Raw genomic sequence first — 16220 nt, forward strand, 5'->3', positions numbered from 1 at the left:
TTCACAACACAATCAGTCATTCAGCCATTCACACACACATTCACACACTGCACCATTTTGTGTCACAAACATTCTCTGATTTGACTAATTCACTTGAACTGTAGGTTAACCCATCAGGTTGCTGCCATGGCTAATAAACACTACAATGGTGCAGTTATTTTAGACATGTTCCCTGTCGCAGGCCCAAAACGCTGGAATGAGTTACCCTACTCCACACGGGCTTTGCCTTCGATGGCCGTTTTGAAGGGTAGGCTAAGGACATTTTTATTTGACCTGGCCTTTATCTCTGGCCGTTGTTAATGATTCATTGTAATTTGTATGTTGTTTTACCTTTCTTTTATTCTTGTTTTTAATTCCTGTTCTGTTATTTTTATTGTTTCTCTGTACAGCACGATGTTGTCACCCCTGTGCCTGAAAGGCTCCTTAGAAATAAAGTTTGAGTTGAGTCGGTGTTGGTGTAAATGCATCATCTCCTCCATAAGCACCAATCAGCCATGTGCTTAGAAGCAAAATGATATTTCTTTGGAAAATCAGATGTTGTTAGTTAAATGTGAGAGCTCCCCCTTCTGGTCACACCTGAGACCACGAGGAGAAAACACAGATCAGCAGCAGTGATTAGTGAGCATCAATCAACCCACCTGTGTTCACTCAAACACAATGAACGCAATCAGGGGATACTTACTTGCCCAACACAAACACAACAAGCAGCCCTGCAAATGCAGGCTTCCTCACAGGTTGATGCTGGAGGTGGAGACGAAATAAGGGGTGATGGGGGGCAAAGCAGACAGGGAGGCTAAAGTTGTTGTTGCCATGGAAACCATTGTATTTTCCCTTCCTTGTGATTGGTGCTGCTGGCATGACCGAGTATCTGCTATTTCTGTCATGATTCAACACCTCAGACACGAGCGCGGTCACAGGACAAACACACACATTAACAAACACAAAGAGTCCAGTATTCTCGTTGGAAAATGCCTCGGGAGAAAAGATAAAGCATTATGATGCATTAAACTCACTATCCATGATAAGAACTTGTTTTCTACAACATGCTGAATCTGAGCTGGATGGAGGAGTACTTTGTGAGCCAAACAGCAAGACAGTAATTGGATCAATAAACAAACGTATCTTTAAATTACCAATTGATTTATCAGCTGAAGCTGAGGAGCAATGAGTCGTGAACTCATCAGGGCTTATGACGCTTAAATGAGGAATTAATCAATGAGGAAGCACGCTGCAATTAAAAAACTAACAATGTGGGAGAAAATTTCATCCATGTAAATCTTGATTTTACTCGTTAAAGTGAGACAACACAAAGGGAGATGAGCTGACAGTTACATCAACAACCTTCATGCATCAAAAGGTTAATACTTGTGTCCAAAGCATGTGGCCATAAATCTTGTCATGTGGCAATACTTCCAAAAGCATCATAAACTGGAAAAGAGGCGGGATCTTTTCCTGAAGGAGCAGCGCCTGCCTAAGACCCCCCAAAGACAACCAGGCAAAAGACCCAAAAGTAATCAGTGTAATCTTTGCATCTTGGTTCATTCAAATGGTAATGTTTAGGTTTTCCAGTAGATACATGAAAATTGAAAGACCAGCATTCCCCGATGGAAGGCTTATCACCCACCTAATTTCACAGCAGAGTTTTAAATTAAAATCCTCTTCTGTTAAGGAATGACGGGTTGCTTTTGAGGTCAGACTTTGAAAGAACCGTCATGTAAAATCTCACGCAATAGTGGCAGTGGCTGCAAGCTACAACAGTAACTTTTAAAACTCACAGAGTTTTAATCAGTTTTTGTCGCTATTGTTAGTTAGCTGTAGCGGCCATCTTGAACTGGATTGCCTCCAAAAGTTAATCAGCTGCAGATGAATGTCTAAGGATCTTTTTCTGAGAGTTTGATTCAAACCAATCAACAACAACAACAAAAGATTTTATAAGGTAGTTTGCCAACAGCTGATTAAGTAGGAAAACGTGCAAAAGATCTGAGAATTTTAGTGATGATGAAGCGATTTGGGTTTCTTTGACTCGACATTGTTGATGCTGATTGATTTCTGAATTGATTTATATTACAATAACTGGATTTAGCTAAATGCTAATTTCTACCCATATTCTCATGAAACAATCAGCACCCAAATTGAAGAACAGCATGCTGATAATGGCACGATTTAACAAAAGCTATGCAATTTCTTTGGTTTTGTTGCCTTTAAGTTTAAAAGCTTATTACTATAGCATATTCTACAGTAGATAAAAATAGATTGTGATGTAACACTGCAATGCATTGTGGGATGTAGCACTAGACAAGTATTTTGCATGGCTGCCTATGGATGTGAGTCGCTCTGCTTGTTTCAAAGTTGTATTTTTAATAATAATAATACTACATTTTATTTAAAAGCGCCTTTCTGGTCACTCAAGGACACTGTACAGAATAAAAACACAAATCATTCAGTAAGTAAACATACGTAAACATGAACAAACAAGGCACTCTAAAATTCAAAGCTGATATGTGGTTATAAAGAGGTGAGTTTTGAGTTGTTTGTTGAATTCTGTGAATGAGTTAATGTTCTTGATGAGAGGGGGAAGGGAGTTCCAGAGTTTGGGAGTTTTTGTCTCCTAAAGATGTTCAAACCGGAAGAAAATAGACACCGCCATTGGGGGAGGTGCTAATCGCACTCTAGATACCCAGATCAGATGTCAGAGAGGACAATTTTCCTCCATTTTCCAAAGCTGAGTAAGGTCCGCGACAACATGCAACAGCTGGAAATGGAAATGGGTCAAGCTAAAGACAGACAAATAGGTGGCAGGATTTATGTGGAAGAGCAGATTTTCACATGGGGTGCTTGTATTTCTGCACCATACATTTTGCCGGGGATACGTCCGACTATGACGAGCCAATACTAGCAATGCTCTCAGATGTGGAGTTATCCAAAAGGTAGCGGTGTCCACAAAGGGGTTCAGCTGAACGTCTCAGCCAAACGGCATCCAAATATGGACGAACACGGGTTTTGACCAGAGGTTGTATATAAAATGTAGTGACACAAACGATCACCTAAGAGCAAAAACAAGAATTTAGAGAAAATGTTACTTGAGCACTGTGAGTAATGAGTACCTGTTTGAGCATAAACATTTGAATTTTACTGACATCCAAGCGCTCTATCTATTTTTTCAATTGGTAAATGTGGTTTGTTTATTTGGTGCACGGTGATGTCAACTGTAGAATACGCTAGTGACACTGTAATCTACAAGATTATGAAAAAGTGATTGCATGGGATTTAGTGATTTAAGTTTAGATTGATCTTTGTTGTTCTTCATTTTATTCAAGTTTTGCCACAACTCTTTTATGTTGTGCTGATAATCTGGTAAATGCGTTGTCTGTTTTTCATTAGTGTGCATGCTATTCCTGTCAACTTCCTTAGATTATGCCAGTGTTGCTTATTGACACACTATCTTAGTCTCAAGTGTTTTGAAGTTTCTTCTCAGTCTTTTAATCAGCTCCATTCTCAGGCATGGTCGATGCTGATTATTAATTTATAAATACACCAACACAAACAGCTTTTCTATCACTCCTTTCTAAGGTATTACTTTTGTTTCTTGTGTTTCTAACTTTACCCTCGGATAAAATCCACAAAAACCTTCCACTGGATCATTCTGGCACAGTCAAACTCCCGAAAACAATCCCAGTTTACAATGTTCATCATGTGGGCCTGCCAATCTGAGCTCATTAACATTACCCACTGGGTTTCTTTGCTTTCCTAGAAATCAATAATGAGCTGAATTGAGTGGGATGGTGTCCAGCTGAGCAGTAGGATGTAAGTTAGAAGTGACTGTTGCTTCTGTTCCTGCTAACAGGACCTTATTTGACCTGCACTAAGGAGTGGCAGCGAGGCACTAAGACCCAGCGGACAACAAGAGGAAGCCTGCCTTCCCACTCGCTGCCTGTCTGCTCTGCACGACTCTGCAGTTGCTCTTGGGCAAGTGCGGGAGCTTGTGTGTAAAAAGTGTGGAGGTGAAGGAGGGGGTCCACCCATTGGTGCATCTCAGGCTGGAAGAAGAAAGCCCCCTTCCACCTCCTCCTCTTTTCTCTTTACTTCATCTGTGCTTCTCCCATCCGGATGGAAGACCAGGCAAAATGAGAGCCGAGGTGTGTGTCTGTATGTGTGTGTGTGAGAGACTGAGCAAAAATGGGAAAGGAGGGTGCTCAACATGATGACAAAATGAGAAGTGCCAGGTGAGGAGACACAGGACTCCTCCTCTCCCTCTCTTTCTGTGACGTGTGTGTGTGTGTGTGTGTGCGTGTGTGCGTGCGTGCGTGCGTGCGTGCGTGCGTGTGTGTGTGTGTGTGTGTGTGTGTGTGTGTGTGTGTGTGTGTGTGTGTGTGTGTGTGTGTGTGTGTGTGTGTGTGTGTGTGTGTGTGTGTGTGTAGATGAGAGAGAAACAGGTTGGCTGTCCCTCAGCAGACTGTGAAGCTCCACAGGTCAAGGCAGCCCTCTCCAGACTCAGGTATGTCACTGACTTTTCATCTCATTTGCAGACATACCTGCTAACCCGTTGATGGCGGGCCTGCATGTGACGGTGGGATGGCTCTGACTCACGAGTGTTTTATCTCACCTCCATGTTTTCATGTAAAAGGACTAAATATATAGCCAGATGCGTCTCGATTCACATGCAACATCCCGACTGTCATTTGCGTGCTGATGCTTTGTAGTGAAAAGCACCCTGGAACAACAGGCTAGTTTTCTCATCAGTAAACAGATGGTCATGTGCATATGATACGGTCATACTTTTCCAAGTCAGCAGTTTGAGATATTCCACACAATCTTAGACTGTAGCTCAGTAAAATAATTATCTTTTTTGGTGTGTCAGCCTGAGTTTGAACTCACATTGCATTGATGTCCCTGATTTGATTACATTCTCTGATAAACTGAGCTGATTCTCGCCGTAAATAGTTTATTTGTGTAGCTCAGACCTAATGAAATGAAGCATCTCAGGATGCTTTTTAAATCGATTTTATTTGAATAAAAGGTTAAACTGCTTCTCCTTTGAGGGCAAGGCTGTGATCATTTGTAGTAAAAGCATTTGTCACAGAGGAAATACTCCGTCAATAGGGTTGTTTCTCAGTTGCTGCTGCATCACAGTTGTTCATAGGTCATTTAACCCTTTTGACCTATTCAGAAAAAGAAATTTATCACACACACCTGCATCTGCCAGGTTTTGTGCCTGACAAACCCAGACGTGGGCAGAAATAAGATGAGCAGCCTCTGCGGGGATGAAGGCAGTCACATTTACGGAGTGGAGAACTTGCACCTGCAGGTGTGCGGCATATGGAAATGTACCCAAGCTTTGATGCTTATTCCTTTAACGTTGTGTAGGGTTGCATCCAGGTAAGGTTGCGACAGTAAACACTGCCTACTCAACTGGCAGATACGCATGCTTACTGCTCAGGGTGATCCACCACCACCTGCACAAATGTCTTATCATTTATTGGAGCTTTTCACACAGAAGAAAATAAATAATATAAATGTGCAGAAATGCACAACAGGATTGTCTGATTATGGAAAGCATTCCTCGATCCATTCTTCCCACCACTTAAAACAGCGTGCAGCTCATTAATGCTGAGTTTTGCAGTTTATTTGCACATCTTTTTTTGTTCTTCAGTCGCTTAATGGGGGACATATGGTCCACTCGTGCTTTTAGCTTTCCCCCAAGGTACAGGCTGCCCTGAAAACACACATCTGAGGATGCAGATGTCAAATCCAAAAGAAATTATGACCCTGGCTGGAAGCAATGGCAGTCTGCATCCAGTGTGGTGACTCTAATGGGCCATTCCCATCTGTACCGGGTCGGCCCGGGCCGGGTAGCGTAGGTTGTTTACATATCTGGGTGGCCTGATATTTTTCCGGGCCAACCAAGGCTCATTCTCAGCCCTCTTCTCGAGGGGGTCTGTTTCAGGCCGACCAGGGCCAACACGCCCACTGCTGACAGCAAATTCACACCTTCCATTAGAGCAAGCCTCTGATTGGTGGGTAGAATCAGCCCACATGGGCTCTAGACAAGGATGTGTGGAATCAACCGGGCCAGGCTGGGGCCGACTGGGGCTACCCGGCCCGGGCCGACCCAGTACAGATGGGAATGGCCCATAACATGACAGTTGAAAAAATCACAGCAACACACAGGAGGAACATTAATGTAAAACTGTCTGCAAAATTGTGTGCAACTGATATGCATTGGGTTGCTTTTGAAAAACATGTTATTAAATTGCAACTTTTTAGCCATTTTTTCATTGATTTACTGAGTCTAAACACTGTTTGTGCACTGAATATTAGATGTGACAACATTCAAAGCAAAAATTACAAGAACAAACTTTTTGGAGGTAATTCAATACAAATGTACAACTAGAGAGATCATTCTGCAGACTACATCCAAGCAGACACATTTTAAAAAATTATTTTGTTTTTTACCTACTTTAAAAACTTGCGAGTTAGTATTTTCCTTTGTCTTTATTTTATAAAATGTGTTCACTAACAGAAAATATCTTCAGTGGATGCTTAAATAAAACTGTATTTGTTTTTGCAGGTTCTGCCCGCTGAAACTTTGAGAGAGAAGAGCACGTTTGCTGAACCAGTGCACTCAGACCTCCACGCTGAGGTCCACGGGGACCAGGGCCTCTCCAGTTACTATGACGAATTCCACCAACTGAGCTTCTCAGTGACCTCCTGCATCAGGGGAGGATGGGTGATGGAGCAGTGAAATTGAGTGAACTCTCTCCTCTGTATCCCATCCTCTCATGGAGCGCCCCGTCACCTCAATCCTCCCCTGGAACAACACATCTCTCTCTACAACTGCAGCCTTGCAACAGCAAAATATCTCTAACATAAGTGGGCCTATCCAGAGCAGCCAGAGTGAGGTAGATCTAAATCAGACCTTAGGTCTGTGTGTTATGCTCATTATGGACGTTCTGGCCGTGGTGGGGAACTTGGCTGTGATGGTAGTCATCACAAAAACGCCGCAGCTGCGTAAGTTTGCCTTCGTGTTCCACCTGTGTCTGGTGGACCTGCTGGCGGCGCTGCTGGTGATGCCTCTGGGGATGCTGTCGGACCGGATCCTGATGGATGAGGCGCTGTGTCGAAGCTACCTCTGCTTGAGTGTGTGTCTGGTGAGTGCGGCCATCCTCACCATTTGTGCCATCAATGTGGAACGCTACTACTACATAGTCCACCCCATGAGGCACGAGGTGAAGATGACAGTAGGGGTGGTGGTGATGGTTCTGGTGGGAATCTGGATTAAAGCTGTTGTCATGTCTGTACTGTCGCTGCTTGGATGGCTGCTTCAGGGGACCCCAAATCTGGAGACTCCTGAATTCCTGAGACACTGCTCCCTTCACTGGATGGGAGGCAGAACCACACGCCTGCTTTTCATGGTCTTCTTCACAGTCATCTATTTTCTATGCCCCATGCTGATCATCCTGGTGGTCTACTGCAACATGTTTAAGGTTGCCCGGGTAGCAGCCATGCGGGATGGGCCTAACCCCACCTGGATGGACACACCACGGCAGCGCTCTGACTCCATCAGCAGCCGCTCCACCATTGCAGCCAGCCTCAGAGGAGCAGGCGCACGCAGTACACCTCAAAGAATCTTCACTGGTGGAAAGGCTGCACTAATTCTGGTGGCAGTGGGAGGTCAGTTCTTCTGCTGCTGGCTGCCATATTTCTCCTTTCACCTCTACTCGGCTGTAGTGGCTACCGCTCCGGCTTCCCTGGCCCAGCTGGAGAACGTGGTCACGTGGATCGGCTACTTCTGCTTCACCTCCAACCCCTTCTTCTACGGCTGTCTGAACCGTCAGATCCGAGAGGAGCTGACCCGCCACCTGGCCTGCCTCTTCAAGAGGGCCAGGCCCAGTGAAGGGGAGCAGCTGCCCAGCCGCGAGGCCTCAATTGAGGAGAATTTTTTACAGTTCCTTCAGGGTACTGGATGCAATCTGGAGCCCTGCAACTCTCACAGCAGAGCCAGCCCAGAGGAGTCAGAAAGCCTTCAGGAGTCAGCTGTTGAGCAGAACTCGACAGCTGACTTCCACATCCCAGGGCAGATCCTGGAGGAATCCACAGAGTTCATACAGCAGCAACAACTGAACAATGAGTTTGTATTTTAGAAAACTGCTGCAAAGCTGTGCCAAGGATGTAGCTGCCTCGAGTGCTGTTCCTGTTGCCGTCTGATGATCCAATAAACATGTTTAGTTTTATTCATATTTTCTATAATTTCTTGTTCATGCTGCAATGACCTTTAAGGATAAGGTCGGGAGTACACTTGCTGTTAAACCTCGCGTTGGCGCAGGCAGCAGGCTGCGTCTTTGTTCACATCCCTTGCTGCTATGGCACTGCATGTAGTTCTGGAGGGTTCCACTAGAGGGCGCACTAAAGAAGATCAGACCAGACAGAGAGCTGGGTGCAACCAAAAAAAAAAAATACATGGCATCAATAAAAGAGCTCACAAACAGGTTAATTATCAGATAACGACAAAGAGAGCAGTGGTATCATAAATGGTGTGAAAGACCTCTAAACCAGAGATGGAGTCACCGGGGTGAGTGTGTCTCGCTTGTTTGCTCCTCTTCTGGAGGTCTCCACCTACTGGTTACTTGTATATTACAGCGTTTGGACACGTCGCATTATTTTCAGGGATCGCACTCAAATGGTGCTTCAAATCAAAGCGTGGCGGCCATTTTAAACACGCGTTTGCGTTGTTAAACAGCAAGTTTATCACGGCCCTAAAAACCCAGCGAATTGCAACAAATGGTATCTTCTTTGAAGAATTAAAAGCATGTAGATTTTTGTTTTGTAGTTTGTAAGTTTCATTTGTGTGTTGCCTCATGGCTGCATTTTATGTTTTGGGAGCCATGTGGCTGTTTGCTCCATGTCACAAAAATATTTGAAGTGTTGGTTCAAGTGAAAAGACGAACGTCACATAAAGATGCTCTGAAACTGTCAGAGCGAAAGCCAGGGTGAAGACTCTTATCCACTTGGCTCTGAAAGTGTCACGTCCAATTCAGCTGATTTATCAAGTACAGAAAAACAAGTTATCACTGGCATGATTTCACGTCCGGGCACAATGTAGCTAGCTCTTCCTGCATCAAATACACATTACACTCTAAAAAATTTAACTGAATTACTTAAAGACCACATTTTCTGAGAAACTTTTTTATTTGTTATTTTTAAAATATGAGTTTACCACGTAGGTTAAATGTGAAAATAGTCTTCTACCCCGATTTCCTGCATTAGCCGCTGATGGAAAATAGATGAATAAATGCTCGGATTAGAAAAAACAGTCAACTGCATGCAGGGGTGGACTGGGACCAAAATTCGGCCCTGGCATTTTTACGAATCGTTGGCCCTCCTCATTGGGAGAGCGGTGGGGGTGGGGGGTGTTCCTGCCCACGGGCTCGTCTCTAGGCCGAATTTGAGATCTAATATGGACTGGGACTGTTAAATTTCAAGCAGGGCTGACCGCTGCGACCCTGAGCCCTGGCCTTCCAGATCAGCTCATTCTTCACAGGCGGAGATCAGCGGGACATTAGCTACATGCTAACGCAGTAAAACAACTCCTACGTCATTGCTCTACTGCGATTTTCTTGCTAAAAATGCTTGGAAAAACTCTGTTAGCTTCAGGTTACCATGTAGCTAATGTTCTTCAGATCATCAACTGTGAAGTAGTGTCGGCCCAAACAGGGCAAGCAGCCCACTTGGCTAGGTGGCCCACCGGGAAAGTGCCAGAATGCCAGATAGGCCAGTCTGCCCCTGATTGCACAGTGAAAATTAGTATTCATGCACTCACCCATCTTCGCTTGCAACGGCAAAGGCTATTATTGGTTTAACGTCCAGTAGAGAGCAGAGCACGTCTCAGCTAGTAGAAGCTAACTGTTAGCATTAGCAACTCCACAACGTGGCAGAACTCCATCAGGCTAATGCTTTTGTGGAGTTAAAACGTCAATGTTGCACAACAAATGGAGTCAGTGGTAGAGTTGTGTTGCAGTTAGCCAATCAGAGGCGAAATGTCCAAATATCATGAAATAAGACTCCAAATCCTGCAGATTTCTGCTCCCCTCATCTGGCTCACTTCTAGATCCTGAAACAAGAGCGCCAGAGCTTTTCTCCCAAAGAGATCAACTCGCAAGGCATCCATGTGCACTAGAGTCTATTGCAAATGTATTGAAGAAAAAAAAGAGTAAACTCTGTATTTAAGTAAGTTATGTCAGCTGGCTCCACTAAACCTATTTCCTTAAATGTACAGAGTAATATACTTTATTATGTTGTTAAAAGTAGATGCATATTACCCTTGTAGTAATAAGGTTTGATGGAACCTGTTGACATGACTTGGTTAATCAAATTCAACAGTTCATTTTTAGAGTGTACATCTGTTATTTATTTATTTATTTGTTTATTTCCAACCATCAGCTCATCTGACTTCAACCGTTTAAATCCTAGGAACAACACACAATTGGCTCTGGAAATTTAAGAACAAAGAGTTTTGATATTTGCTGATTGGATGAAATATTGTGTTTGCTTTTATTACAGATTATTTCAGTATTTGTTCCACCAACGCTTCAACAGCCACCAAGGAATTCATTCGAAGGAGAAGATATAATTAAAAACAGTACCTCGCACTTTGAAAAATGTATTCTGTTGAACAAGATTGTTTCACAGCTGCTGCTGGTATTCATAATAAACAGGCTGACAGTGTATTTTTAACCATTTTCCAGAATGTTATTATCATGTTTATCTGTTCTCAGTCTTGTGATTATCACCTCCTCACCAAAATGGGAGGCTCGTGATTTCAGCTTCTTCCACTCAAAGACAAACATTGTGGCAGTTTTTAGTTTAACCGTCTATTGAGGGTTTGGGTTTCAATGAAAATTTTTAAAATCTGCAGCTGCAGAGTGTTAAAACGAATGCTCAATGTGAACGACAAGCACACATTTGCTCATCCACCCTGTGCTGTCTACAGTGTTTACAAGTAAACACACGAGCAGTATGAGTGTTCTTATGTTTGTGCAACAAACAACCAGGCTTGTTGTGGCTACACACGGCACACAGGTGTGACAGTGCTTACACATGGAAAGCTTTGCCTTTGCCCTCTTTCGGCAACAAATGGTCGACACTTTTCTCTGATCTCAGGTGAAATACAAACAGTTTGCACAAGTCACACGAGCAGTGACCAATATTCCAAAGGAGACGACGGCACAGTTCTCTGAGTACCAACACCTTTTTTTCTGTTTCCTTGCTGTCTGCATCTATTTTGGACCGCCTCGATCAGGATAGCCGGTATCATCACAAGACTCCCGACACAAGGCGTACAGGGAGAGTTGAGAGTTTGCTGGGAGTCACAACGAAAAAGGTTCCTTTGTCAGAGGAATACAGAACATTCTCAGTTTTCCTCCTGTGTGACCTCGCTGTAGATTAGTGTTTTCAGGCAGTGCTGTCATTGCATCCACTTTTAAAATGTTTGTTTTGTGCAAAACAGTGAACTCTGAATGAGATGAAATCCCAGCCAAGGTGTTCCTCAACATGTGTGTGTGTGTGTGTGTGTGTGTGTGTGTGTGTGTGTGTGTGTGTGTGTGTGTGTGTGTGTGTGTGTGCGTGTGTGTTTTCATTTATATGTAGTAGCTGTACAACTATTTTCCTGTCACAAAATGACATAAACTGCCTTGATTTGTAACACCAGTGCCTGTGAACTAGAGTTTCATCTTCGATAGAAGCAAAACTGCCCCGACTCATCTCAAGAAACGCTCTGGGCTCGGTGTCTGCCACCATCTGTCGACGACAAACACAAAAGTAATCCATGAAGGTGGAAAATGCTTTCAGGAAATTAATGTGTTGTCTTAAACTACATTTTTTTTTTACCTGAGCTGAAAAACACTGTTAGGATTCCTCAGATTTTCCTCTTGTGTGTTGAACAAAAATATTAAAGACACAGAAAGAGTTTTAAAATGAGTGTTGAGTTGTTGTTGCATCAGATACGTTTCATATCAAAAAGCATATGAGAAAATAAAAGTAAGAATGTAGATAGAATCAATCATAAAGAGCAGAAGGACAGATGTTGTGAATTTAAAAGAAGCAGGATCCTTCAGATTTTCAAACTTCTATTAAAATAATTTTATTATCTGAACTGAAACTTTAATCTAATTTTGCCCAAATTGATTTAAATGGTCCAAACAAGTATTCTCTAGTGACAACCAGATGTTAATTTAAGAAAGGGAAGCGAAAAGCTGAAAAGACACATGATAATGGTCCATACTGAACAAATCCCACATGTGACGTGTGGCCACCATGAAATTGAAACATCCCACAGATACTTAACATGATATTTGAACCTTTTAAGGATTTTTATGTTAAAAGTCATAATAGTTCCCCTTTAATGCTTCTAGGTTTGTACAGTGTATTGAAAATATATTGTTTCCACAATATCAGAATTTATTATTGTTAAAGCAATAACTGTCTAATTACTAATTTATTTAGATAGCAGAGCACACAGAAAAATATGATGTGGATTTTCTGCAATAACAACTTTGCAATTGCATTTGTTTTTTTATTGTGCACCCCCTGACAGCTGTCCACATTACATGTTTATTTATACAGAATATTTTTATGGTTCTTTACAAGCATAAAATCACAGCCAGCACAAAATAATTTCAGGGGTTGGGTTAGGGCCAGGTTTAGGTACAGAAACACACTTCAGAATAGCCAAAATATGCCTTCAATCATGTTGATGTCTACACACAGAGACAACTTTTAAATCTTGCTGTTTTGACAAATTGCTTTGAATTACCTTTGCTGAGCAGCATGTTGCATCATCACTTATTTTAGAAGTTCAGTTTCTCTGAAAGAATTTTATTTAAGGTGTTTGAGTAGCATCTAAGAAGAGCAGGACTGAATGTCATGCCATCGTCTGGCACGTTTTAAATTGCTCCTAATCCAAAAATTTTAAAGGAGGCCTGAAATTATTTAAAAAGTTACATAATAGTCCTATGGTCAATACAAAACATATTTATAAAGTTATTTGCACTAAATGCCTCTCACCTAAATGATCTCAGCAGTTTTATTGTTTTCAGTACCTTCCAGAAGGAGTCCTTTCAGGTCTCTATCGCTTTAAGAAAAGAAGCTGAAGATTGCCCCTCCCACCTATCCCCCACACAAGCTGCTATAAGCTGAGAAGCTCTGATATCTGGGCGGGGCTTGAAGTAGAGCCACTGTCCCTCAAGCCTGGAGAGGTGGTTTGATTGCAATTTTTCAGTTTGTGATGTCACAATCAGGGACTTTTTCAAACAGCTTTTTTTTCTGAATAAAATTTCTGAGACCAAAACACTCATGAGTTTTTCATGGTTGGAGGGTAGATAGAGGCAGTAGAGACCCACATGGGAGCACAAAAGGATGAATTTTGCATATGTCCCTTTAAGAACTGCATGTTCTCTTGCAGGTCATAATGTCGTGGGTGACAGGAAACAGCTGAGCAAGATCATTTAAAAATAAAACAATGAATAATTTAGCTCTATAAAATCCTCCTTTTGTTTGTTCACTATTTCTGTTTGTTTCTTCTCCAACATCAGTCAGAGCTCATGCCTTCTCCTGTGCTGCTCCCCATCGGACACAGTGACTCACAGCCTTGATGTTCAGCAGTGTAGGGCACCTCCTGCAGAGCACAGCAACACTTCAAACAGCCTGACCTTTAGTGATAAGCTATATAACATGCAGTAAAAGTCCTCAAGTAGGGACGCTACCTTAGCATCACTCCAGAAGGTTACTGAGTGCATGGCACCCTGAATGGGTGGATGAGTTTAGGTGTAATAAAATGTGAAAGCTGTGAACGTACCAGCTGACACAAACAGCCTCACTCCGCCTCAAACAAGATGGTGCACTCAGAGGTTCACATATGAACTCCACTGCATGAATTTCTCACTTACACTCAAATCCTGACTTCTCTGAAAGCAGCTGTTGCCGTGGTAACCTGCACCAGTGACAGTGAAGAAGGGCTCGTTTGGCAGCAGGAGGATGGAGCTCGCAGGAAAAAACAAGCAGAATACTTGGTCAGTGATGCATTTAAGAAGCAACAAAAGCCTGAAGAAGCCGAATGACCTCATTTATAACTCACTGTTAATGTTTGTCTGATCAAAAGTCCTCTTCTTGACTGTAAATGCACAGAAGACAACTTCAGTTTTTAACAGCTGAGATTATTTTGAGTCTATCAGTCATTTTTAAGGCAGGAACAGAAATTTGGCCCAGAAAGAAAAAGTTGTCAGTAGGTTTTTGACCTGCCTTTGTCATTAAAATGTCATTTTCATTTTTTGAGACAGTTCATTATGTACCACTCTCGGATTGAGTCTATGTCAGTATGCTGGTGATCATTGTCAATCATCCAGGCAGAATATGGTGACCAAAGGAGATTTTAATCTGGAATTCTACTTTCTCAATAACACACACACACACACACACACACTTGTGTGTGTGTGTGTGTGTGTGTGTGTGTGTGTGTGTGTGTGAGAGAGAGAGAGAGAGAGAGAGAGAGAGAGAGAGAGAGAGAGAGAGAGGAGCATCTTAACATCTATTCTATTTTTTCCATTCTTCTTCAATACATTTTGTATCCACTATCTAAAATGCATTAAGAAATTGTACACATAAAATTATTTTTAAAGTTAACCAGTTGTTCAAAAACAAATGTTAATTTTTTGTGTACATTTTTGTTTATCTCTTTTTATATGGAAATATTAAGTAAAAATTGATCAGTTGCACACATGATTTCTACTGTCAAGAAAAAAAATTCTAGTTAAACTACTGTAGCAGTTTAAACTCTACTGTCAGCTGTAATATTGTAACATTATGTAAAGTGTAAATATTTGGTTTGTACTTTTGTCTGTCTTTGCATTGCTCTCAAGCTTGAAGTCAAGTTTGCGTCCCTTGAAAGATTTACAAAATCTATCATAAGTATTTTATCTTAAATCATATAAAATCTTGAGGTAAACTGAATGAAAATTGTGACAAATGTGAAAGGTTTAACCCTCTCAGGCTCAAAATAAGTTTTGATAAAAGGACGAACAACTAAGTCCTTCAGGGGAACTTCTGAGTTAAAGAATGCTCATGAAATACGTATGTGGAGTAACCAGGTAGGTAGGTTTTAAATCTGCAACGCCTGCCTTCAGAGGGGTTAACAATAAAAACCAGAGGTGTGGACTCAAGTCACATGACTTGGACTCAAGTCATGTGACTTGAATCATTACGGTATTTTAATGACTTCTGACTTGACTTGATAAAATCTATAAAGACTTACGACTTGACTCAGACTTGATCGCCAATGACTTGCGACTTGAATCGACTTGGATCTGTTGACTTGATGATGATTGAGCATATTTGATATTTCAGTACAAAAGTGGCACGACATGGACAAAAATCCTAAATCGTTCTTCGTTCTGGATTTGATCTGCTAAATGCAGCAGCACTTTGTTTATAATCAGTCTCAGTTGCACTTTCTGCTTGTTTGAGCAAATGAAGCTTTAAGAAGCTTTATTTCTGGAATGTATTTATTATCATTGTCATTAAATAGAAGTTGGACAGATGACTTGATTATGACTTGAACATTTAAAGTTAAGGAATTGGACTTGACTTTGACTTCCGTATCATTGATTTTGGACTCGGCTTGGACTTGACTCGAGGCTTGACTGGATAGACTTGTGACTTACTTGTGACTTAGTGACTTGGCCACACCTCTGGTAAAAACGCTTATTTCAGTCCTGAGAATAAATACAGGATTAAAGAAATGATTTAGATAGCTGTAGCTTAGTGATAAATCCACTAGAGAGCGCTCTCGTGTCACTTTAAAAGCAAAGAAAACCCAGAAAAGAGGGTTTGAGTTTAGAGCGGTTTAAAAACGACTGTGGGGAAGAAAAGTTTCCCCAGAAGGAAATGATGTGACTGTGAGCCGCCTGGTTGTTCGGTGACTAAAATTCCCACGAATCCGTGGGCGTATTTGTTCTTCATTTTGATTCTCTGGGGAGTTTGCAGCTGAATAGCTGAGACTTTCTGCTTCACAGCAGAATCACTTTTATTAAAGAAAAAGTTGGCTTTCGTTCTGTACCCGTTTTTGTGACACTTGTTACTTTTTTGCTATTTTAATATTTTTATAACAACGTTTTCTTATAGCTGCACGCCTCTAAATTACAGTATACGTGGATAACTTTTTTCCCTTTTTT

The 16220-nt window shown here is 41.8% G+C and overlaps 1 protein-coding gene across 1 annotated transcript; it reads left to right on the forward strand.

Annotated features, from left to right (window-relative positions):
- The first annotated feature begins 3933 nt into the window (after nt 1-3933).
- gpr61 (G protein-coupled receptor 61) lies at nt 3934-11984 on the forward strand. The gene is given in 3 exon segments (XM_054745854.2): nt 3934-4495; nt 6569-8132; nt 8135-11984. Coding segments are annotated over 2 exon segments (1392 nt in total). The 5' UTR covers nt 3934-4495; nt 6569-6779; the 3' UTR covers nt 8174-11984.
- Nucleotides 11985-16220: the final 4236 nt, after the last annotated feature.

The sequence above is a fragment of the Nothobranchius furzeri genome, chromosome 15, assembly GCF_043380555.1.
Source record: "Nothobranchius furzeri strain GRZ-AD chromosome 15, NfurGRZ-RIMD1, whole genome shotgun sequence".
Lineage (NCBI taxonomy): Eukaryota > Metazoa > Chordata > Actinopteri > Cyprinodontiformes > Nothobranchiidae > Nothobranchius > Nothobranchius furzeri.